This window comes from Vulpes vulpes, chromosome 3 (assembly GCF_048418805.1).
Source record: "Vulpes vulpes isolate BD-2025 chromosome 3, VulVul3, whole genome shotgun sequence".
NCBI lineage: Eukaryota > Metazoa > Chordata > Mammalia > Carnivora > Canidae > Vulpes > Vulpes vulpes.
In genome coordinates this window covers 6732320-6757340 of record NC_132782.1, presented here as the reverse complement: position 1 = coordinate 6757340, position 25021 = coordinate 6732320, and the positions used below count along the sequence as shown (strand labels likewise).

At 38.4% G+C, this 25021-nt stretch overlaps 1 protein-coding gene across 9 annotated transcripts in view; it reads left to right on the top strand.

Annotated features, from left to right (window-relative positions):
• Positions 1-25021, top strand: part of ITGB6 (integrin subunit beta 6) — a 128893-nt gene that overhangs the window by 65507 nt on the left and 38365 nt on the right. For all 9 annotated transcript variants that reach the window (XM_072751694.1, XM_072751693.1, XM_072751696.1 and 6 more), the window contains 3 exons: positions 6491-6656; positions 8236-8397; positions 11456-11551. In XM_072751694.1, the coding sequence (XP_072607795.1) occupies positions 6491-6656; positions 8236-8397; positions 11456-11551 (424 nt within the window). The remainder of the gene's footprint in view (positions 1-6490; positions 6657-8235; positions 8398-11455; positions 11552-25021) is intronic.

The following is a 25021-nucleotide window of genomic DNA, read 5'->3' as shown; positions in this document are numbered from 1 at the left end:
TTTGTTACAACAAAACAAAAATTAGCGAGAAGAGTGGCACTGTTTTACATTTTTACAAATCTCTTAAAATTTCTGGTTTAATAGAAGATGACTGCATTCTCATAACTTCTGCATTTAATCTGTTGCAATATTTGGTTTTGGTTGAACTCAATGAAGAAAGTCAAACCTCACACAGATATATAGTGGAAAAGAGAAACATTTGATATCTTTTTGCAATGTCTGTGGACATTTTTCTTTGATACCACATTCAAACTAGACAAGAGGTAAAAGTTTGTTTCAACTGGAATATGAACAATATCAATGGACTTTTCATAAAGCCATTGGTCTGTTTTGCACCTTTTTTTTTTTTTAAAGATTTTATTTATGTTTATTTGAGAGAGAGCATGCACGTGTGCACATGAGTGGGGGTAGGGACAGAAGGAGAGGGGGAAGCAGAGAATCCCAAGCAGAATCTGTGCTGAGCATAGAGCCTGATACAGGGTCAGATTCTGACCCATGAGATCAGGACATGAGCGAAAACCAAGAGTTGGACACCTAACTGACTGAGTCACCCAGGTGCCCCTATCTTGCACTTTGAATGGCTCTTTCACATATGTATGTGATTTTGTAATATAGTACTTTGGCAATTTGGAAAATATTGTTTCAGTGAATTGTGTAGATCTTCCACATTCATGACATAGTATCAAAAGAGTCACACTTGTTAATCCACCATAAATCTTATCATATAAATCTTGAAGTACTGAAAAGCTACTAATCTCATGGGTAGCAGATTAAAGTTTTCCAAAATTTTAATTTTCTAGTTACCTCAAATTTTTCATTGGCAGCAAATACTTGTTTTCCTTGAACTTATAGGCTTTCCTCATATTTAAGAACATGTCTACTAAATATACAACTTGGAATAATAGTTTGGTTGTCAAACATTCTTTTGGGTAAAAATGTTCTATAAAAAAGGGCCAGTTTAGATCAAACAATTGCAAAACATTTTTTCCACTATAAATATTATACTTTGGTGTGCTACAGAAATGCTGATGAATACTTCCCATGTAGTTACACAGAAATCTTTTTAGAATTATTTATTTATTATGTAAGCTCCATGCCCAAGGTGGGGCTCAAATTCACAACTCTGAGATCAAGAGTCACATGCTCTACCAACTGAGCCAGCTGGGTGCCCCAGAAATATTAAAAAAAAAAACCATATATTCAAGGGTGTAAACTTAATAAAATTGATAACTCCTACTGCTTTGTCAAGGATAATCAAGTGAAACTAGCAATTTTATTATGATGATAAATATTTGTCAGGAAAAAATCAAAAGGACTACTCCCTAGTTTCAAGCCACTGCTTTGACTCATGCTAAGGGACCAGCAGTTTTACTCACCATTGCTTTTGCAGCATCAGTGCAAATGTCAACACAATGAAAAAGACAAATAAAATCTTTTATTATTATTAGAAAATAGTTTGACCTAAAGACCCCTCTGAAAATGTCTCAGGAACCTTTGTGGGTCTGTGCACCCACATAATCTTTAATGCTTTTTGGAGTAGCTTTCTTTCTTTATCTTCCTTGGATGTAGAGTCACTAAAAAATTTTATTTCACCATTTAAGAATGCTTAAGTGGCTTACATTTTTTAAAGAAGTTTTCCTTAGGCTATTATCTGAGACAAAGTAACAAAAATATATTTTCTCCATTTTCATATTTGTAAGTAGTTTATAATGTACATTTAAAAATATTTAATAGCAAAAAGGTCAAATTTTCTTCCTCTATCAAACATTGTGTGAGATTTCTTTTTTAACATCATTCCATTTTATGTTTTGTTTTGTGTTTCGTTTGCTTTTTAATATGACACCAACAGTAAGGGATTCATTGTAGTTTTGCAAAAGAGAAAGCAAAACCATGAAATGCTTAGATTCCTTACATGTACACACACATAAATATATTTGAATGTAAAAAATAGTTTCTTATTGCAAAGGTAATAACAATCCCATGTGAGAATGCAGACAAAGAAAGGAAAATGGAAATTATTTCTAATCCCATTCAAAAAGATGATGTTAGCCATTTAGTATGTATCATTGTAATCTTAGTTTATGTATATTTATTTAAGATTCTAACAAAAATATAAATATTTTTGTATATTGTGTTTCATAATTATTCTACATTTTAAATACAAATCTATTGTTATCTAGGGACTCAAAATCAAATTATTTGGTGATAAGTACCTACTTCCTTCAATTGCTATGCTAAGAAAGTAACAGCCAAATAAGAGCCTCTGTTAGAGGAAGAATTCTGACCAAAACAGGGGGAGTCTCCACTCAAAATTTGCTGGCATGACCCAAGTCTGACATTCTGCTTTGCTTTAGCTACATGAGTCTCTCCGCACGAGTCTGTTTACTGAATTAAACTAACATTTCATTCCACTTTCCAAAAGCACAGAGTCCGGTAGGATCTATCTAGCAATTCTAACCAACAAAGGTTTAAATTTCTTACAAAAAGGTACGAATGTCAGTTCTTTGGTTTCAGAAGGTGCTCAAATGCCATTTTGGTACAGTGTAAACAAGCAGCTAAAATAAAAGATTAAACTAACAATTTCTGAGAACAGCTGGATTATAGGGACAATGGTACACCTCACATAGTTACATATTTTTTATTTCATGTAACCTTCAAAAGAACTTTGTGAAGTAGGTATTTTCAGTCTCATTTTACAGATGAGGATACTGAGGCCCAGCAGTGATAAGTAACTTGTGCAAGAATAGATAATTGTTCAGTCTTTTAATTCTAAATCGAATGCAATTTCTTCCAGCACACAACTACTTTAAATGCTATCAAAGCAATTAGAACAACTGCTAAATCATTGCCATTTAATAGGTAACAATTTGAAAAGAAAATTAAACCTCTTCCTTATATAATTCTTTAAAATACATCTCATTTTTGAAGGTTGAAGAACACTTAACTATATAAATAGTTTTAAGGTCTATATTCAAAAACAGCATAAACAAAATTAAAAGACAAGCCACAAAGACAAAAGGTCAATATTTTTAAAAGGATTTTATTTATTTGAATGAGAGAGAATGAGCTTGAGCACAGAGGTAGATTTTATTTATTTGAAAGAGAGAGAATGAGCTTGAGCACAGAGGAAGATTTTATTTATTTGAAAGAGAGAGAATGAGCTTGAGCACAATGAGCTTGAGCTCTCTTGCTGAGCAGAGAGCCCTATTTGGGGCTCAATCCCAGGACCCAAAGGTCATGACCTGAGACAAAGGCAGACGCTTAACTGAGCCACCCAGGTGCCCCAAAAGGTTAATATTTTTAAGAGAAAAGGTTCTTAAAATTAAGTTAGGAAATAAAAAATTTCCCAATAAGGGACTCCTGGGTGGCTCAGCAGTTGAGTGTCTGCCGTCGGCTCATGATCCCAGGGTCTTGGGAGCCACATTAGGCTCCCCACATGGGGCCTGCTTCTTCCTCGGCCTGTGTCTCTGCCTCTCTCTCTGTGCCTCTCATGAATAAACAAATTAAAAATCTTAAAAAAAAAATCCCAATAAGAAAATAAGCAGATGTAAGCTGGCAATTGGCAAAAGAAGAAATACAAACTGTCAATAAATATGAACAAGTATGCAGTCTTAGTAGCAATTAAATGGAAATTAAAAATTAAATTAAGATGCCATTTTAAACTAATCAACCAGTATATTTTTGTTTTTTAATTTATTTTATTTTTTAAGATTTTATTTATTTATTAATGAGAGAAAAAAATATCAGGAAAAAAATAAAAACAAATTTTATTATGAGATGTATCACAGTTTGATAATATATTATTAAAAATTTATTTCATAAATCTTTCCATAATTAAATAATTATATTTTTATATTAACTCAAATTTTCTTCAGTGAACATGTATTATTACTTTAATCAGGACAAAATAGATATGATTCTAGAGATGTCATTGGCCAAATCCAATCTGTCCTCAAATCTGTGCTTGACTCTGTAAAAGTGATTTATATAAAAAGTGACATTAATGTTTAGTAAGCACTAAAAAGCTCATTGTGCTGTGTGCTTTGCATATTTTACCTCCTTCAGGCCTTCCAACGATCCTACTAAGTAGATACTATCTATGGTCAGCACTTCAGAGCTTTAGTGAAAGTTAATGCAAGATATTAAAAATAAGAGAATAAGATTGCCTTCTGAGGATTAAAGTTAAAAATAATGAGTCCTAAAGGAAATACAAAAAGTTCCCTAGAAGTTACAGGCTGGCTCCTGGGCCTACCAGACCAGGTGTCTTGACAGAGCTGAAAGAAATGAACAGGCCTTTAGATTTACTCATGGTAGGTTAGGGGAATTCCAAGAAAGAGTAATCCCAGAGGCGAGTATGGGCCATATCCATCCAAGAGCCTTAGCCCAGGCCTTTCCAGAGTTTCCAGTCCTGTTGGCTACGAGGGCTTCCAAACTTTTGTTAGCTGAGAAAGCCAACCACAGGTGAGGGAGAAGCCAGATATGACCAAGAGCATCCATTCTGGAGATGGCTATCTTAGGACATCTCAGACTGCTGGGGTCTTTCAACTCCCCTTGTTCTGAAGCCTGAGGACACTTTGGATTACAATTTATTTTCCATGAAAGTCTACTTACAGGAATAAAATAGCTACCTTTGCCGACACCAGCATTTTGGTCCCAGCAGAGCTCCATTTCTCAGTGTGAATGAACCATAGTCATTCTGATTTGTATAGCTGATTGTCATCATAATGGGAATCTTACTCTATTAAAATCTCCTCAAACACTGACTGAGCCAATGGTAAACTATTGCTCTTAGGGGAAACAGGATTAGGCTCATGTGAGCCTCTGGCCATTTTCTCCCCCCAATTGATCAATACCTAACTTTATTTCCTGTGTTTTTCTGTTTAAAGACAACTTAATATATACTGTTGATTCGTTAGCATTGCACTCACAGTCAACAATACTATATAGGTCATGCCAGAACAGAGCTTATCTAGCACATATATTTTCCCTGGGAGGCGCATCACAGCCTTCTTGCACTTTGGAAAGACAACACTTCAGCACCACACTTGAAGGCTATTCTAAACAGCAAAATCACCAACAAAAAGCACAAAAAAATTAAAAAGAGTCATGCCAAATAGACCAGGAGAAGGACACTTGTTTACCATGTGAGAGCTACAGCAAGAACACAGAGCCTTGTTTCACTTAAGCTGGGCACATGCGAATCAGGTGACTCAAATTTTTTGCCATTCTGTGTGTGTACATGAGGGACTCAGAAAGTACTGAAAAAGTATTGAATTGGAGGTTAAATTAAATTTTAGTGAGTAGGTAAATTCGCATATATGGAATCTGTGAATATAGGAGATTGGCTGTACACCTCAGGCAGATGAACTAGGTGAACAGGTGCCTCTCTCTGAAAGATGCTCCAGCTCTTCAGGTGGGGCAACACGGTCTCTTGAACCTGGAACGCCACTCTAGCTCTCCCCAGGTGGCATTGCACAACCTCGCTGGGGGCTCCCCTTCTTGTCTGTATACTTCCATGCACGTGTTTCTCAAACATTAGAATGCATCAGGAAGATTTGAATGCATCACGGAGCCCACTCCTCACATTTCTCTCAGTAAGTCTGGAATAATGCCCCAGATTTTGCATTTATAACAAGTTCCCTGTGATCTCATGCTGCTGGTCCAAGGACTATATTTGAGACATCTGCTCTATCTTGTTATTTCTCTCTTACAAATGAGCACCCAAAGCTCAGAAGGGTCGAATAAGTTGTCCAAAGTCTCATCTACAACTACTAACTGGCTTCCAGAATAAGACGTGGCTGAATTAATGATCAGCCTTTTCTGCAGTATCTTTGGGGCAGATTTCATCCTAACGTGGCATTTATCCCATTATATCAACTGTTTTAATGCTAGTTTTATCCCTAGCCAGGTCCACAAGAGTCTGTTCAGTCATAGAGTCATAGTAGAGTTGAGTTCCAGAACCAAGAGCCCTGATCTGATTTTCGGCCCTTGGCAGGCAGGACTGGGACTATAGGAAAGAGCAGAGAAGAAAGACGACAGCTATCTCAATCTTGCTACAAGGTGACTCATACTTGATAACAGCTTAAGCTATCAGAATACAAAGGAATTGTTGTCATCACGGAAACTTAATGGTAGATTTTGGTTGAGAAGCACTAGAAGGTAGTGATTACACACACACACACACACACACACACACACACACACACACACATAGAGGAGTGGGGAGTCTGACCTGATTATCTGTTATCTGAGCTTAAGCCAGAGTAAAACACACGGTAAGCTCTAAGTGGTAGCTAATACGGTCAATTTGGAAGGGGTGGGTGGGAGGTGCTGAAACAAGCTTAACAGGGAAACTCATAACCCAGTTCCAGAGTCAGGCACTTGAGGCAAATCCATCTTCATTTAAGATGAAGTTGCTAGGCTACAAGGTCCATTACTTGTGTGTTGTATCATATTTCATTAAGAACATTTTCACATCTTATTTTTGCAGTAGTATTCCATACTTCTGCTTACCTACATTTGGATTCAAACACATTTTGCCATTGACGAATGATGCTGAAAGATTCAATGAAATTGTGAAGAATCAGAAAATTTCTGCTAATATTGACACACCAGAAGGAGGATTTGATGCAATTATGCAAGCTGCTGTGTGTAAGGTATGCTGAGAGCTAACACAAATTGCATCTCTTATTAGCAAATCTACTTTGAAAAGCTTAGTTTATTTCATCTTTCCTTTACTTGGCATTTTTCTGCATTTCTTAAAAAACAGAATTTCCAAAATTTTGTAATTCAGCCATGTTGAAATGGACACTTTTTTATGCCTGATATTCAAATAATCTAATAAGGGCGGGGGGTTGGGGTGACTGGGTGATGGGCACTGAGGGGGGCACTTGGCGGGATGAGCACTGGGTGTTATTGCTATTTGTTGGCAAATTGAACTCCAATAAAAATTAAAAAAAAAACAAATAATCTAATAAAATTATACTAGTGTTGGGAAAAATTGGTTAAAATGATAGTCTTGTATGATTAATTTTCAAAGATCAAGATTAGATTAGTTTGTGGGGGGTTTTAAAAGATTTTATTTATTTATTCATGAGAGACACACAGAGAGACAGGCAAAGACACAGCTAGAGGGAGAAGCAGGCTCCCTCTGGGGAGCCTAATGTGGGACTCAATCCCAGGACCCCAGAATCATGACCTGAGCCAAAGGCAGACGTTCAACCACTGAGACACCCAGATGCCCCTTGATTAGATTAGTTTTGAGTTAACCATGTTCAAAGTAAAAAAAATCACAGGCAGAAATTAATGAAAAAAGTAAAAATGCCCTGAATCAGTATAAACTCTACATAGGATGAGATATCTATTGTTTTGAACCAACAAAATAAGTATCAGAAGCTTCATTGTCCCTACAACAATGTGGGAACACCCATTTCTCCTTGACAATCAGACAGGTACCGAAGGGAATGATTCCCCTGTCTTCAGATGACAGCTCTTCCTAGAAAATACCAGGAAATAGACAGGGCTGAAAGTCCTGAAAGTTGGGGAAGGGGCAAGGGATTAGGGAAGGAAGGAAAAGAATAAGATGGGATAGTGCTGCCAGGATGAGCTTTGGTCCTACCAGTTCCTGGACTAATATCAATTAAAGGAGAGAGCTCTGCAAAGAAACAAACAGACCATCTTAAATAGCCATACGCTGGGGGTCATACTTTGATAAGAAATTCTTATCTTTGTATTACATTTATAATTTTGGGGTGCTATCAGTAGAAAGAGAAAAATGTGCCTAAATGTTGGGTGACATTTTAATAAAACAGGCATACTTTTAAGTTCCTGTGTCTTGCGTTCTTACTAGTTTTGCTTCAGCTTGGATTTGGGATCATCTAAGACCTCCCTTATTCCCTCCTCTCATTTTTCTGGTAAATTGAAAGCTGGACAATAAAAATAATTAACTATGTACGAATCAAGATCAACTGAATAGTGATTATAGTGGAACTATTTTTTCTGAAGCATAAGTCATCTGAAAGTGTTATCCACGAAGAAGCAAATACCATGGAATTTCACATTTTTAAATAAATTAATAATTATCAACTTGCAATAGATGAAAAAGGCCAAAATAGATAGATCAGCAATATAGTTTTTATAATCTGAATATATCCAATCGTAATTGATCCACTCTCAATAAATGCCTGCCTCTAGCCCATAAAGACCCAAATCCCAAATGTTTCTTTCTCACTGTAGGAAAAAATTGGCTGGCGGAATGACTCCCTCCATCTCCTGGTCTTTGTGAGCGATGCCGATTCTCATTTTGGAATGGACAGCAAACTGGCAGGCATCGTCATTCCTAACGATGGGCTCTGTCACTTGGACAACAAGAATGAATACTCCATGTCAACTGTCTTGGTGTGTAACCTGCACTCTACACTGTTTTCAGGGCTGCAAGTAGGCAAACGAAGCAATAATCACTGCAACTCTAACAAAATAGCGCACGTTTTGATGAAAACTGTGCATTTTCTGCTTTGAGATTAACAAATTGCCCTTAGAGCTTCCCACAGGAGCACAGGTGGGCGGTGGGGATTAATGTGAGCAGTTTGGGGCTACTACAGCTTGAATGATCTCAGAACCTCCCTGATTTTTCAAAAAGCCCAAGGTCAGTAAAAAGCAGTACAGTCAGCTCATTCTATTCTCAAAATAGCTGCAGAAAAAGGAACGGAAGCCCAAACAACCATCACCTAGGTGTTTCTGTGAATGATGGGTCCCGGAGTTAGGCCTCCTAAATAATGTCATGCTTTTATGCATCATGGTGCTCCATAGGGAACAATTGTCAAGTACTGCCTGGCTGATACTTATTCACATTTGGCTTATTTTTGTCATTGAAAACATTTTAAAAACACTGCCAACATTCAAAGGGGGGAAAAAAAGCTCTTCAATTATATAAAATGATGTAAAATTTTTAGAGGTCTTTAATGTACATAATCATATTTGATGCTCACCAGAACACCATGTATCTCTTTTCCTTGTATGGACCTGCTCGCGCATGTGTTGTTCTCTCTGTCTGGGATGCCCTTGCCTCCTAGGCTGCTGAGAGACTCTTAATTATTCATTAAAACCCAACTCAATCATGACTGCTCCCAAAGAGCCCTCTTTGCCCTTTGCTAGGCCTCAAAGTGATCATCCCTCCCCTCGCTCTAGTACATAGATGTCTTCTCATCCATCACTATGTGGAAATGTATTTACTCATGTTTGTCTGTCTTTCTCTAATATGCATTCCTCAGGACCAGGACTGGTGTATTATTTCTATTTCCTGCCAGCAGAGTGCCTGGAAGACAGTGGGTGTTGACTATGTGTGAAATAAAATTGAATTTTGAAGCAACAACCTAGGAAGGTCATACTATCCCCATTTAACAGTTGGGAAAATATGGCATGGAGAATTTAAGTGACTTCTTAAAATGACAGTGCTATAGAAATGAGAGAGAGAGAGAGAGAGAGAGAGAGAGAGAGAGAAGAGAACCCAGAATACTAATATCAGATTGGAAAAACTATTCTCTAAAAAAATAATTCAGTGAGATTATATATATATATATGTATATATATATATATATATATATACACACACACACACACACATATTTAATACACTGATGGTAATCAGTTAAAAAAAAAGGTTCATAAATCACCTGGTACCATTCCTTGACTTAAATTTCTAAACTTCAAGGTGAGTGTTTTCCCCTAACTTTTGACTGAGAGTAGTCCTCAAACTTTATCACATAAGTTGCCTTTCCATATTACAATATCCATGAGAGTAGCCACATTTTGTCTTTTAGCCCTTGAGTAGCAAGAAATTGTGAAATGCAAACTCTTATTACTTTTTCTTGCCACTATTCAAATGTCCCATTAATAGACATCTTGGACAAAGTAGGATCGTAGAAGCAAACACTACTTGTTGCTTCGTAGGACCTTCTTATCAAACGTTCAATTCATTTTTGCTTAGTAAGTTGCTATAAATGCATGAAAGGTTATTTCCATGCCTGTCTACACCATAGTTCCCTGAGTCCTTTGAGCAATTTCTATGTGCTCAACACTGGGCTTGGCTCCTGGGGACACAAAATAATAGGACATGGTCCCTGACCTTGTGTGTGAATTAAGCCACTGACCTAGATCAAATAGAAAACCACATTTACCCACCTATGAAGGACTTCGTAGTGTGATCCTTGCTACACACCCACAGCAGTGGAAAGTGCAAGAGCACAGAGATAGGAGGGACCAGAATTGGGGGGATTCAGGCTGAAAAGTGAAGGATTCTTGGTGTTTGGGCAGTTGAAAAAGCAGAGACCACTGAAAATGTCACACTCTGGAAGATTTATATTATCTGGATTCTTCTACTGTTTACTAATAAAAATCCAGATTGGATGGCAAGCACATATTACACAGCCAAATATGCAGTTGGATCATTTACCTGAATATTTTAGGCAAAACTGTCCTTTTCCCTCAAATTGAATCTTGGGCCTAAAGAAGACATTAGGCAGAAATACTCCCGGAGTGCTGAGAATATGTGAACACACTAGTGTACAGGAAGGCTTACTTATCAGCATTCCTCCACTTTAGCTGACTTCATGATCAACATATTCTTAGTTTCATTGCTTGCAAGCTACTCTTGTTCATTTGAGTCTCCTCTTTGTACATTACCCACATTTGGAGTCATACAATAGCCAAAGGCTCTACACATTTTTTAACTTTGGCAAGTGGAGGCCATGTTCGAATTTGATCATCTGTGCCTTCTCTATTTTTTAAAGAACTCGTATTACTTGGGAATGAATGTGTCAATGAAAAAAAAGTACGATATGTTTTCAGTTGTTCTATAAAGATATGGCAGGATCCCATAAAATTGATTACTGACATCAAAAAGTCAGTAAGACCAAACCCCAAACTGGTGCAGGAATGAATGTCTCAAATCAGATGGACACAGGCACTGTAGTGTGTCATTCCTCAGCAGGCTGTCCCCTCCTCAGCTCTCCGCCAGCCTCATCCAATTCTAATAGGAGTTTCTGAGCTACCTGAGTCATCTCAGTCACATCTGTCATCATCCAGCTGCTCCTCCTCTGACTCCAACATTCTCTACAGTTTGAGCCTGCTGGCAAGTGGCACTTCGAAGAAATGAGTCTCTACCCTTGAAAATATGACACACTATAAGTCTTTAAGTAAATACCAAGCGTTCTCTTTAGAAGTGACAGACCATAATACACCACATTGCCAGGGACTGACTCTTAGGAATTAATTGGATTTACAAGATTTAGAAAACAATTATTAAACCAATGAAATTACTAATGCTAATCGTGTACTTGTTTACTTAGAGCCAAACTGAAATGCCAAGCCCAGTATGACATCTTTGAAAGAAATGTTCCTTTCCTTATTTTACATACTTGTGTTATAATGCTACTTAAAATCTCTATGTCAATTTTAGGAATATCCAACAATTGGACAACTCATTGATAAACTGGTGCAAAATAACGTGTTATTAATCTTTGCCGTCACCCAAGAACAAGTTCATTTATATGAGGTAAGCAAACACCATTTGGGGGATTCCTTCAGGGAGATTACTTGACGTGAAACTTTAACAGAAACTCTGAGGGTTTAACGCGTGGGATGCCATTAGAAAATCGTTAACACGTGACAAATACACTGGACATTTGGTAAAGTGGATTCAGTTACCGTTGGCAATTTAAATTACAATCCCAGGGGTGTGATAGAGAGTGGTGGTTAGGCAAGGAAGAAAGAAATAAGGAATGACACGATAAGTTGTAAGAGAATACCAATGAACCTAACAAAAATCACTCTGTCTTCCATTGAACTGTTTCATTTGATGAGCAGAGGGCTAACAGGATGGGAGCAGAATTGACTTGAAACTTGCAGACATCTACAAGTCAGATGTATAGAAAAATATATAAGTAGAGATACAATTTTGACCATTGGAAAGTAGGAGGTTGAAAGAAAAAGCTTGTTAAATGGGGCCAAAATATCTTTTCTCCCTCCTAGTAGCTGGATTTGTGGTTCAAGTTTTTGAATGGAAGCACCAGATGCAGAAAGGGAACTGTTTGATTAGATGAGCTAATGTTCATCAATCACTGCATAAACTAAATGTAAAATGCATATGCAAACATAACAGGTTTCTGTGGTTTCATTCCAACCTCAGAAAACAATACATCAGAAACCATGAAGAATCAAGGTAGTAGCAAATGATTTATTCCTAATGGGTGGTTTCACAGAGAAGTAAGGAATCTCCAGGCTGGCCTGAGAAAATGTAGAGAAAATAGGGGTATATTAAATTATGATACCTTCTATGCAGAAGCTTCAAATGCTCCCGAGTTCAGAGTCTGATATCCCATTCCTTTGAAAGGACCTCTTAACTCTCTTGGTGACTTTACAGGGCTCAGGAAACTCTGAGATTATTTCACAGAAGGCTTTGATTAAATGCCACTCACTGCTAAGGACAGTACAGCCCATGAACTTGCATCAGGTTCTGCAGAAAGGATCCAGGAGGAGATCCTATCTTGCATTTTTAATGAGAGGAGGGTATTGTACTTCAGGTGAGATTGCCTTCTGCTGAAAACCAAAAAAGTCCTTTGCAATCAGGCTGCATACTCAAGGCCTTTGTTCTACTCAGAGACTATGTGGGTTCACTTGATCTGGGCATTTTTTTAAGGCTCTTTAGTATGTGATACTTGTTTCCAGTGGTTTTAAGTAGTAGAGTTGCGGTAAAGATTAAAAAAAGAATACCCCAAATACAATAGTGAGCCTATTCTGCCTTTGATCCTTAAGGCTAGAGTGAGAGGACCCTGGGGGTCACAACACCTCCTCCACAGCCGGTTCCTGTTTAGAAGGGGGAGGAGGGTTGCACAGAAGTCTTCTTAAAAGGGGAGTCTGGGAAACAGGATTGATGATCATGAACATAGTCGTCCATAACTCACTTCCGTAATAGTCTTTAAGACTCACAACTCATTTACACGCCTCCTCAGAACTGCTATTAAAAAGACAGTAGAAGATGAAAAATAACCACGTGGCAAAACGGAATCTGTCGGATTTAAGTTAGTTACGCCAATGGGTCCCCTGTTGCAAAGGAAATGATCATTTCCAAGGAAAACACCAGATTAGAGCCTGCCTCTAACATAACAGCAGGACATTTATTTTGCCTGCCTACTAATCTCATTATGAGGCGAATTTATGTTCTGTCATGATCTGTGGTCTCTACCATCCAGGCTCCACTAAATTCAAAGGGACATTGTCAGAGAGCCACACAGCAGACCAGGGCAGCAGCCCACTCTGCGACTCTGATGCTTTCTTTCATCATTTTATCTCAATTTTGATGGACTCATCATTCCATCTGTATTAGTGGGGGCAGGCAGCAGCCTGGTCTAAAAATAATGACGGCGACATTGCACTTCCCTGAAGGCTTTACACAGCATGAAAATGCTGATTTCTTGTTTTATTGATAACGAAAACTGAAAATAAACCAATAATGGCTTGTATTGCCTTTCCATTTAAATCTCTTAGAAGGGGTCCTGTGTGAGCAGGACCCCTATGCAACCTGATGTTTGGATAGTTGTGATAGAAGGCACATAACTACTAAAGTATCACTGAAAAATAAAACCAGTGATAGGATAAATAAAGCAACTAACTGGGTGGATCTAATGGAAATTCCAGAAGGCAATTTGCTTGCCCTAGTTCTACATTAAGCATAGTTATGTGTGTACTCTCCAGGCAGGGGATGGCTCTGATTCAATGGCAGCCCCTCTTGCAGCAAATACAATTTATGTTGCCCCTTCATGGAATGCAGGAAAAATTGGTTTGGGTTTTGAGTTTTTGATAATTTTGGGAAGATTCTCTGGACTGTCCAGATGCATAGTGTTGCTGTACTTTGTGGAAACAATGGAAAGGATAAGGTGAGCAGTTTTGCCTTTAGTTCAATATGACTGCAGTGGGCACCCCAGACTCCAGCAAACAGATGATTTTGAACAAACTTATTATTATGAATAGATGTCTGTTTGTCCAATTACAGGGTTCAAAAGATAATGATAGATAATAGACTGAGCAGTAGGTAGTATATTACATTCTAGTGCTAAGCACCATTTTGAATCAGGATTCAATTACCCAAGCTTAAGAAAAAAAATGTATCTCCTCTGTTGTTTTCAGATGTTTACTGTTAATTTACATTAAGATCGTATCAGGTTACTAAAGCCCAATTGTCTAATTTGACTAGTCTTTCCTTCCTAGTGAGATATTGAGATAAAAAGCAATTAAATTACTGTTCTTAACTACATTGTCAAATTATATTACTAATCACCTGGGATTAGTTGCAAGACTTTAAAATATTCTAATCTTTCAAAATGTCTACATCTGGCTGGAAAAGATGAATTTTGTAAAGTTAATAATGATAATTATTAGATAATCTCGTATTTACAACATAATGTTGAAACATTAGGAAGTAAACAAGACATATTGCTAATAGACACTTCCAGTTTAGTTGCCAACATCTATAATCGCTAATTGATGTCCCCATGGTTATCAGGACAGAGTGATGCATTTAAAGCATAAGGACTGGGGACCAATGCAGGTTTTAATACCACCAAAGGGCCCTTGCCTCTGGAGGTGAAAAGCCCTCAAAAATTACCTCTTTGAGGAGAATGGTGTGTTTTGCTCATCTTTCTGTTTAGGCCATTTCTCAATGCACAATAGATTTTCATCTTTAGTCAAATTGAGTCAAAGTTTCTAAATAGTAATTTGGAGTTTCATGGGACAAATACCTGTCAAAGTTGAGGGAGCCCATGCATAAGAGGTGTGCTTGAGCCATTGCTATAATCATCTGCAGCCCTGGCTGTCCCTTCCTCCACTCCTTCCACCTTGGACCTAGATGGCACCAGAGGAAGGAAACCCTCTGCCATCACCCTTGGGATCAACTTGTTGGATTAGCTCAAGAGCCTTCTTAGTAGGCGATAAAATGAGCAAGTACCTCCATTTGGTGATCTTTGTTATTTAAGAACAAATATAAAGAGTAGCCACAACATGCTGTGAGCCTGATGTTTTTGTATGGCGTGTGAATATTATCTATCATATACAAGTTTCAATTTTTCAGGAATCAATAACCCAGTTTTTATTTCACCTCTTCTTTCCTTTTTTGCTCATCTTTTGAGCTTTTCACTGCAGCAAGAGAGTTGAAAGGAGGCAGAGAATTAGAGAGGGAGATAAAACAAAATTGGACCCTTTTGCAATATGTTAGCCTGTTCTATTATTGTTTTGTTTTATAACGTTCACTATTGGAAAAGATCAAAACAATTTTGCTCTGATGAAAATCTCTTTTTCTCTGGCTTCAATTTTAACAAAATAAAAAGACTAGACTGGGTGACCTCCAGCTTTAGTAGTCAATGACTCTATACCTGGAGGAGGGAAATCACCAGGAATTCCAATGATCTACACACAAAGTTCAGCTAACCATAATATAGCTAATTTTAGGGTACGTACTAAAAAGTTGTTTTTCATCCTATCAACCCCATCCTGTAATGAACTATTCCAAATTTATGCTTTTAGTGAATATAAAATCATCTAGGAATAAAAAGAGAACTTCTGGATTATGAAAAATCCCCACAGTTAACAAATTACTCAACTCACGTGTAATGGAAAAGGACTTTAATTTCCCTTTAATTGATGGTATCTGGGAATAAAGACTGAGGAGAGCCAGCCTACACTTTCCTCATTAATAAATAGAGCTCTGAGAGAGGGAGGATTTGGAAATAAAACTCATGTCCTCAGATTATCAGGGCAAAGTTGTTAGAAGCATTTTCCAGACTAATTAATAAATCACAACAATGAAAAGTCACCAGTATAGTTTACACATAGTACTTTTCTTCTAAAGAACTCATAGACTCATAAATTAGAAAATAAACACACAGGTAAAAAAAAAAAAAGTACAGATTTAAAGTAGGGTTTTAATGAAATGCCCTATTAGACCAACCCTTGGACAAATATAAGATGGGATTTTTTTTAAGTTTTATTTATTTAAGCAATCTCTATACCTAATGTGGAGCTCAAACTCATGACCCTAAGATCAAGAGTTGCATACTCTTCCAACTGAGCCAGCCAAATGACCCCTAGGATGGAATTTCAGTACAAAGCCTAAATGTTTCAAGATTTAATCAACACCCAGAATGTCCAGCATATCATTAAAACCAATATGCTATGGACTGTAGCCATTCATTCATTTATTCACTCACTCATCAAACATTTCATAGGAACATCCCTTGGACCAGGTCACAGTTTATGACTACAGAGAAGAATAAGAGTGACTGCCTTAAGAAGCCTCACAGAGCACTAATAGACTCGTAGACCAATAATTTGCCTAAAAAACAGGATGAGGGCATTTTAGAGGCTGTGTTCTAGACAGACATCCCAAGGCAGAGTTTTGCTGAGGGGTCAGAATTTTCATATCTATCAATGTTTTACTTTTTTGTACTCATCGTCTTTGTTAGAAGGGGCAGCAAACTAATTGCCTATCATAAAACTAGCTTTGATATTAACAGTATGATGGTGCTGGACTAAGCCCTTCATTTTATAGCAGTGGAAACTGAGAGCAAAATATATTATACAGCTATGACCATGAGAATAATAAGGAAGGTTTGCTGAGGGCTTATTAGTTGGGAGCTTGGAGTTAAGTATTTTAACTTATTTTGTCACTTAAGCTCCATTTTGTGAAACAAAATAAACCCAAATAAAATAAAAAATAAAAATGGAACCAAATAAAATAAAATAAATAATAAAATAACTCAAAATAAAGCAAATTGTCTGTGAGAGCCAGGGTTTGAAGCAAGGCACTTTGAGTCTGTAGCCTTAATCATGGAGTTAAGTCCCACTGGAACATTGGCTGCTATAGTAAAAGAGCATGCCAGTTCCTAACTACTAGACGACCAAAGAAGCAGCCTTTTAAACAAAGTAACTAGCTTTGAAAGTCAAGAAGGAAAAGCACAGAGCCACAGGGTGGAACAGAGCAACCTAACAGATGAAGAGATGAAGAGATAGAATTAAAAATGGCCAACTCCTTCAAAACCAGTGCACACGTCATCTAAGGTCCTTTACTGCTACTGTTGATTTAGATGAGCAGAAACAATCTTAAAATGTGCAGACTTGAAAAAAGAGAGACATTTGGACACTGTCTTATGGGCTATTTAAGTTCTGAAGGGTAAGAACAGGCCACACAGCTAGGGAGCATCATGCCATTGGTCAACACATCCTTAACAGCTACTGTCTATGCTAATGACCATCTACAGTTCCAACCAAAGGAGAAAAATGGGACACATGGTTTAACAAAGATTATAGGGCTTTTTCCGATGATACAATTCAAACACACAGAAAGATAGTCATGTAATGACACCACATGCCTACTACCCAGCTGTCTCAAACCTTAACATTTCACCACCATTTTTGCTTCCGATTTTTTAAAGAAATAAGACATTCCAGATACAGTTGGCTGTTGGGTACCTGTACAACTCTAATCCTATCGCCCTCTTTTCTTCCATAGAAGTAACCAATGTCCTAAATCTAGTGTTTATCATGCCCATGGTTTTTTGTTTCATTAAAAAATATATAGATCCATAAATAATTTCATAGTTTTGGCCTATAGGTTTAATTTTGTGCTGTACATGTTATTTCTTTTTTTTTTTTTAAGAGTATTTATTTATTCATCAATGAAACACACACACACACACACACACACACACACAGAGGCAGAGACACAGGCAGAAGGAGAAGCAGGCTCCATGCAGGGAGCCCGACATGGGACCCGATCCCGGGTCTCCAGGATCAAGCCCTGGGCTGAAGGCGGCACTAAACTGCTGAGCCACTGAGGCTGCCCTGTACATATTATTTCTATAATTTGCTTTTGGACTTAAAGTCATGTTTTGGGGTGGTTATGATGGTAAAATACACATAAGGTAAAATTTACTATTTTAATCATGTTTAAATATCAGTTCTGTGGCCTTAATTACATTCACATTGTGATGCTCAATGTTATGTTTCTGAGGCTCATCCACAGAGTTATGGGTAACTCTGGTGTACTCTGTTCCACTGCCATGCATAGTCCATTGAGTGTTTACACTGTAGTGTGTTCATTCTGCAGCTGAGAACATCAGATCACTTCCAGTTGTGCAACATTCCAAATGTTGCGGCCATGCACGTTCATGCATACATGTTCTCCACTGACAATACATGTCTAGAACTGAAGTCCTTGAGTCAAGGAAATGGCATCTTCAAAACTCCTAGGTGGGTCCAAACTACTTTCCAAAGTGGTTGTATCAGGTATTCTCCTACCAACAGTGTAGGAGTGTGGCCAAGAACAAAAAACAAAAAACACCACACACTTTAAATTACTCTTTTTCTGATGACAAAATTGATACGTTATTTGCCCAAAAGAGAGGAAGGGGGAGATGGATACAGAAAAGCACAAAGAAGAAAATAAAGATCACTCATAAACTCACCACTCAGACACAGCTAAACCATTCTTGACATTTTAAAATAAGTCTTCTCTTTTTTTGCATTCATTTACATATTTTAACATAATTGGCATCATACTGTACATATTAAGTATATTCAGATTTTTTAATGGGTTTATACATTTACAGTCTTATAAAGGCATGAAAATTAAATTGCATTTAGTTATATGTCAAACAATCACTTTTACTGACAAGAATCACATTAGATGAAATCAAGGTCATTCTACAATATTCCAAATCTGTGGTTGCCGTACTTGTAGGGTATCTGCTTTAAAATAAAAACAAACTTGCTCCGGGGTGCCCGGGTGGCTCAGTTCATTAAGCTTCTGACTCAGGTTTGGCTCAGGTCATGATCTCATGATCATGGGATGGATCACTGCATTGGGTTCCCCTGTTCAGCATGAGTCTGCTTCATATTCTTTCTCCCTCACCCTCTCCCTCCCCATCTGCACCTCTCTGCTCATGCATGCACACACACACACTTTCTCTGTGTCTCTCTTTTAAATAAATAAATAAATAAATAAATAAATAAATAAATAAATAAATAAAAACCTTGTTCACCTCCCACCAGCAGCCCCAGAACATCCGCAATTACTATATTTTTACATTTACTACCATTGTAATATATTACAATGATACTTAGTTACTTTTATATACATTCATGTAATGACCTTAATAGGAATTACAAACAAATTATTTCTAGTCCTTTTTCTAGTCTCTGAAAGTGCCCTTTTGATGAGGACTCTAACATCTGTGAACAAACTCAGTTTCTTCAAAGGCATCTCTCGGTACCACAGAGTGCTCAAAGCTGTCTAATTGCTCTACTCTATACTTTCTCAGAGCCTCACAGAATTCAGGGATTGTTATTTAATTCAATTACTCATTTATCCCCTGAAGACTTTCCTACGGTTACAGTTTGCCACTCTGTCCATGCCCGCAAGGCTGGCCCGAATTACAGTGATGCTTAAAGGAAGCTCACCTTTGCTTGGATCACCATGTGGGAATTTAACTACAACCAAGCATTCTCCACATGACATAGCCTTTTATAGATTGCATAGGGCATCAAGATATAAGGGACAAGTTAAACTGACAGCTCCTGGGCATAGAAAAGTGTCGGAGTATTGTGTATTTTAATTTTATGCCTAATTACCTGAAAGAGCCAAAAATACGCTACAAGGGGATACTACGAATTATAACATAGCTCAATATTTTGTTACCTTTATGGTATCGAATCTTCAAAACTGAAAATTCTCAAGGACAATATTTTGTTGAGCTTGAATAGTTTGGGCACACTATTCACTTATTCAAAAGTCATATACCTTATCTATAGCATTTCCAGATTTAGCACAAAAAAAAATACAGGGCATTCAATTTGAATTTCAAAGAAACAAAAAGATTTTTTAGTATTAATATGTTCCATGCAATATTTGGGACACATTTATACTAAAAACTTTGGAAATATTACTAAAAAATGGAAAAGAACAGTGTGTTGCAATAGAAAAAAATGAAAGAGGGGAGTGTGAGACCGTACTTCTATAGGATCTTCAGGGAAGACACCTTTAAAGAAGTGCTTGTAGAGCAGCAACCTTTAGGTTGAGGAGTTTTCAAGAGGAGAAGGCATATGCAAAGGCCCTGAGACAGCAAAGGACTCAGTGCTCAATGTATTTGAGAAACTGAAAAAAGGCTAGTCAGCCTGATATGAGCCAGGATAGAAGAAGATGGAGTGGAAAAGGTTGGCTAAAACTAGATACCTCAGCCTTGAAGGCCTAGAGTAGTAAGCATGGTGTTGTTCCATGGGCATCAGGCATTCCAGAAGACCACTTTTGTTCTTAATTAGAGAATAGATGTCACAGGTAAGTGACCGACTGAGGGCCCCTTATGAATTATGGGTATGCAGATGTTTTTTTCTAAAGATTTGATTTATTTATTTGAGAGACAGAGAGAGAGCCTGTGTGTGAGTGGGGAAGGGACAGAGAGGGGAGGGAGATTCTGAAGCAGACCCCACACTGAGAATGGAGCCCAACTCAGGGCTCAATCCCAAGACTGAGGTCATGATGTAAGCCAAAACAAAGAGTCAGAGGCTTAACTGAGTGAGCCACCCAGGTTCCCCTGGGTGTACAGGTTTAAAAACATAGCAACTTTATTTTCTAAATTGCCACAGCCCTTCCTGGAAGCATCCATTTGACAACAAGGATATAGACAAATATTCTTAAACTTTGGTACTCATTAAAATCACCTAGGGAGCATTCTAAAAAATCTGATGCCCAGGCTACACCCTGATCTGATCGATTGATTCAGTATCTCTAGGGCTAAGACCCAAGCATTAGTGTTCTTGTTTTTGTTTTTAAAGCTCCTCTGGTGTCTCTGATCACTCAGGGAGCTTATTAAAACACCAACTCTGATTCAGGTCCAGGGGGCGGTCTGAGGCTTTGACTCCCCTCATCCATCCATCCTCAACCTCCCACCATCCCCTCTCTCCTCTAGAAACTACCCATGTGTTCTTTGTATCTATGAGCTGGACATTTTCGTTTATTTTGTTTTATTATTATTTGATTGAATCATATGGTGTCTTTCTCTGACAGGCTTATTTTACTTAGGATAATGCTCTCAAGGTCTATCCATATTGTTGCAAATGCAATATTTCTTTCTTTTTATGGCCAAGTAATATTCCACTCTGTGTGTGTGTGTGTGTGTGTGTATGTGTGTGTGTGTGTGTGTACACGCGCACCATCTTCTTTATCATTTATCTATGGATGGGCACTTAGGTTGTTTCCATATCTTGGTTATTATAAATAATCCTATAGTAAACATCAAGGTGCATATATCTTTTTGAGTTAGTGTTTTCATTTTCCTTAATAAACACCCAGAAGTGGAATTGCTGCATTATATGGTAGAAATAAACCCATATATATACAGTTAATTAATCTACCACAAAGGAAGCAACAATATACAATAGGGAAGTTCTCTTCAATAAAGGATTTTGGGAATACTGGACTGCTACATGCAAAAAAATGAAATGAGGCTACTGTTTTCCACTACACACAAAAATTAACTCAAAATGGATTCAAGACTTGAGTGTAAGACCTGAAACCATAAAACTCCTGGAAGAAAACATAGGTGGTAAGCTCCTTGACATTGGTTCTGGCAGTGATATTTTTGGATCTGACTCCAAAAGCAAAAGCAACAAACAAAAGCAAAACTAAACAGGTGGAACTACTTCGAACTAAAAAGCTTCTGCACGAAAAAAGAAATCATCAACAAAATGAAAAGGCAACCTACCCTATATGCAATAAGGGATTAATATCCAAAATATAGAAAGAATTCATACAAGTCAATAGCAAAACAAAACAAAAAAATAAAAAACCCTAAACAATCCAATTAAAAAAAAAAAAGGCAGACCACCTGGAATAGACATTTTTCCAAAGAAAACAGCAGACGGCCAACAGACACATGAAAAGATGCTCAACCTCACTCATCATCAGGGAAATAGAAATCAAAACCACATCAAAAGATGAATGGATAAAGAAGATGTGGTTTATGTATACAATGGAATATTCCTCAGCCATTAGAAACGACAAATACCCACCATTTGCTTCAAATACCCACCATTTGCTTAGACGTGGATGGAACTGGAGGGTATTGTGCTGAGTGAAATAAGTCAATCGGAGAAGGACAAACATTATATGGTCTCATTCATTTGGGGAATATAAATAATAGTGAAAGGGAATAAAGGGGAAAGGAGAAAAAATGAGTGGGAAATATCAGAAAGGGAGACAGAACATGGAAGACTCCTAACTCTGGGAAACGAACTAGGGGTGGTGGAAGGGGAGGTGGGCGGGGGGTGGGGGTGACTGACAGGCACTGAGGTGGGCACTTGATGGGATGAGCACTGGGTGTTATTCTGTATGTTGGCAAATTGAACACCAATAAAAAATAAATTTATTCTTAAAAAAAAAGAAATCAAAACTACAGTGATACATCACCTCACACCTGTGGGAATGGCTGTCATCAGAAAGACAAGAAGTAACAAGTGCTGGTGAGGATATGGAGAGAAGGGAACCCTCCCGCACTATTGGTGGAAATGTAAATCGATTTGGCCACTTTGAAAAACCATATGGAAGGTCCTCAAAGAATCAAAAATGAGTTTTTGCATCTCTCACAATTTTCTAGATGCTGCTGCTGCTACTGATCCCCCCACCCCCCTTGTGGTAGCAGGGGCTCAGACCTCCTTAGCAGTCCTCCAATATATACTTGCTCTCTATTTTTTTGGTCCCCTCCATCGTGCTCCTACTAGTCATCTTTCAAAGTTTTGTTACCTGCGCTTTGGTCTGCAAAGCACATAAGCTGCCCCTGAACCCAACATCACTTCCCATTTCAAAAGCGCTTTCTAAAGCTCTGGGACTTGCATTTGCCAACAAAGGTCTGCAATCCCTCTCGAAAAGCTAGGGACAATCTGAAGTCTCCTCAGCAACAAATACTCAGTGTAGCCTCTTTGTTCTCGAAGTCTCCGTCCTCCAATGCCTCTCCATGCATTTGTTTGTCCCAGAACAGTCATGCATGGTGGGTCCATTCGTCTTCCCTTATCACTCTGTCACCGCGGCCGAGCACTCGTTCGGCTGTGTGCTACAGCTCCTTGGCTGACAAGATAATTACATTCCAGGGCAGACTGAGAGAAAGACAGGTAGTGCCCGAAAGTTCCGAAGCCGACTAGCTAGTCATTGCTGGTGCAGACTTCGAGATCAAGCACCTGATCTAATTAGCACACTCCCTTTGCTGCCTGCCTGCCTGTGGAATGCTGACAATTGAAGGCCTGAAGGCAAAGCAGATATCATGCAACCCAGAGACAGACATGAGCTACCTTGTGCCAGAAACAATTACATATTCTTCTTGGAATCTCTGGTGTCCTAGTAACACAGTCAAGCCTGGGGGTAAACTTTTGCATAATACTGGGAGCCCTGCATTTACCGATAATGAACAAGAGAACCAGCAGAATAAAAAACCCCACAAGAATGAGAGACCTCACGGGAAGAGAGCCTTCTGATTGCCTTCAGAAGGAGGACTTATTTCAGCAAACCCAGCCCGGCCTAGCTCTGGGAGAAGCACACCGCTCAACAAAAGCAAGGCATCACCAGCAAAGAGCTGTTTTCCTTTGACCAGACAAATGGCACAATACAGTCCTCCAGGACAAAAAAAAAATTTTGCTTCTATGCTTGTGCTACTTGCTATGTTTCTTTCAAGATGCAGCCTTTCCATTTGAAAGTGATTATAGCCACAGCCCTTTCACTCCCTTTCTTTTTGCTCCAGGTAAGAAATGTTCTATAATCTCTAAACCACTATATATAAATACAAGGCATTACTATCCTAACTTTCTAATGAGCCTCCCCCTTGATGGCAGTTGGCATTTGTGCTAGTTTCTGGCCCAGCAAGGGCCTGAGGGAGCAGAGTAAGCACTAGCTTTGGAGTCAAGACCTTTTTCTACCATGTATTAGCTCTGTGACCATGCAAGGTACTCGCTTCTCACTTGCTTCTCCGACTAAAACTATGAGTTTGAGGGTTAAGCAAATCAAAAGAACTCTAGCAGGATGTAGGGGGTTGAGTTGTGTTCTCACAAAAGACACGTTGGAGTCCTAACCCCTGCCTCAGAATATGGCGTTATTTAAAAATAGGGCCTTGCAGATGTAATTAGTTAAGACAAGGTCATACTTGAGCAGGTTGGATCCTTAATCCAATGTGACTGGTGTGCTTATGAGAAGAGAAGAGACCCATGGAGACACGGAAAAGAGAACATTATGTGACGATGGAGGTAAAGACTAGAGTGATGCATCTCCAAGCCCAGGAACACCAAGGACTGCCGGCAACCACCAGAATTTAGGAACAAGCAAGGACAGACTCTCCTCTATGGGTTTCAGAAGGAGCATGCCCTGTTGACACCTTGATGTCAGACTTCTGGTCTCCAGAACTGTTATATAACAAATTTTGGTTGGGCTAAGCCACTTAGTTATAGCAGCCCTGTGGAACTAATAACACTCAGTTAACTTAGGCTTACCTGTTAACTTCTCTCAGGCTCACCAATGACATCACCAGACCACAACAGCCATTGCCAGGCACTTAACAGTCAATGGCCTGGCTCACAGATCTGGTTCTAGAGCAAAGCAGACCAGTGAATCCAGCTCTTTCTAGGCTAGATGACCGCGGGCAAGCTAACTACATTCTCTGGGCCTCAATATCTTGGCAATAAAGCAGAGATAATAATGGTCCCCAAACAAAAGAGCTTGTGGGAAGAATGAAAGAGATGAGATTGCCAGGTACAACAAACGTTAGCTCTAATTAGTCTTTTCCAGATGATGGTGGGCTACAGGTGAGTTCTGGGCTGGTTTAGGCCTGTCTACATTGTGGGCTCATTCCAAAACAAAGAACTATATGGAACTAAGGACCTAAAGAGCAAGGTGGCCTCTCCACCCCATGCATTTCCATCACCTCCCCAAGGCTGTCCC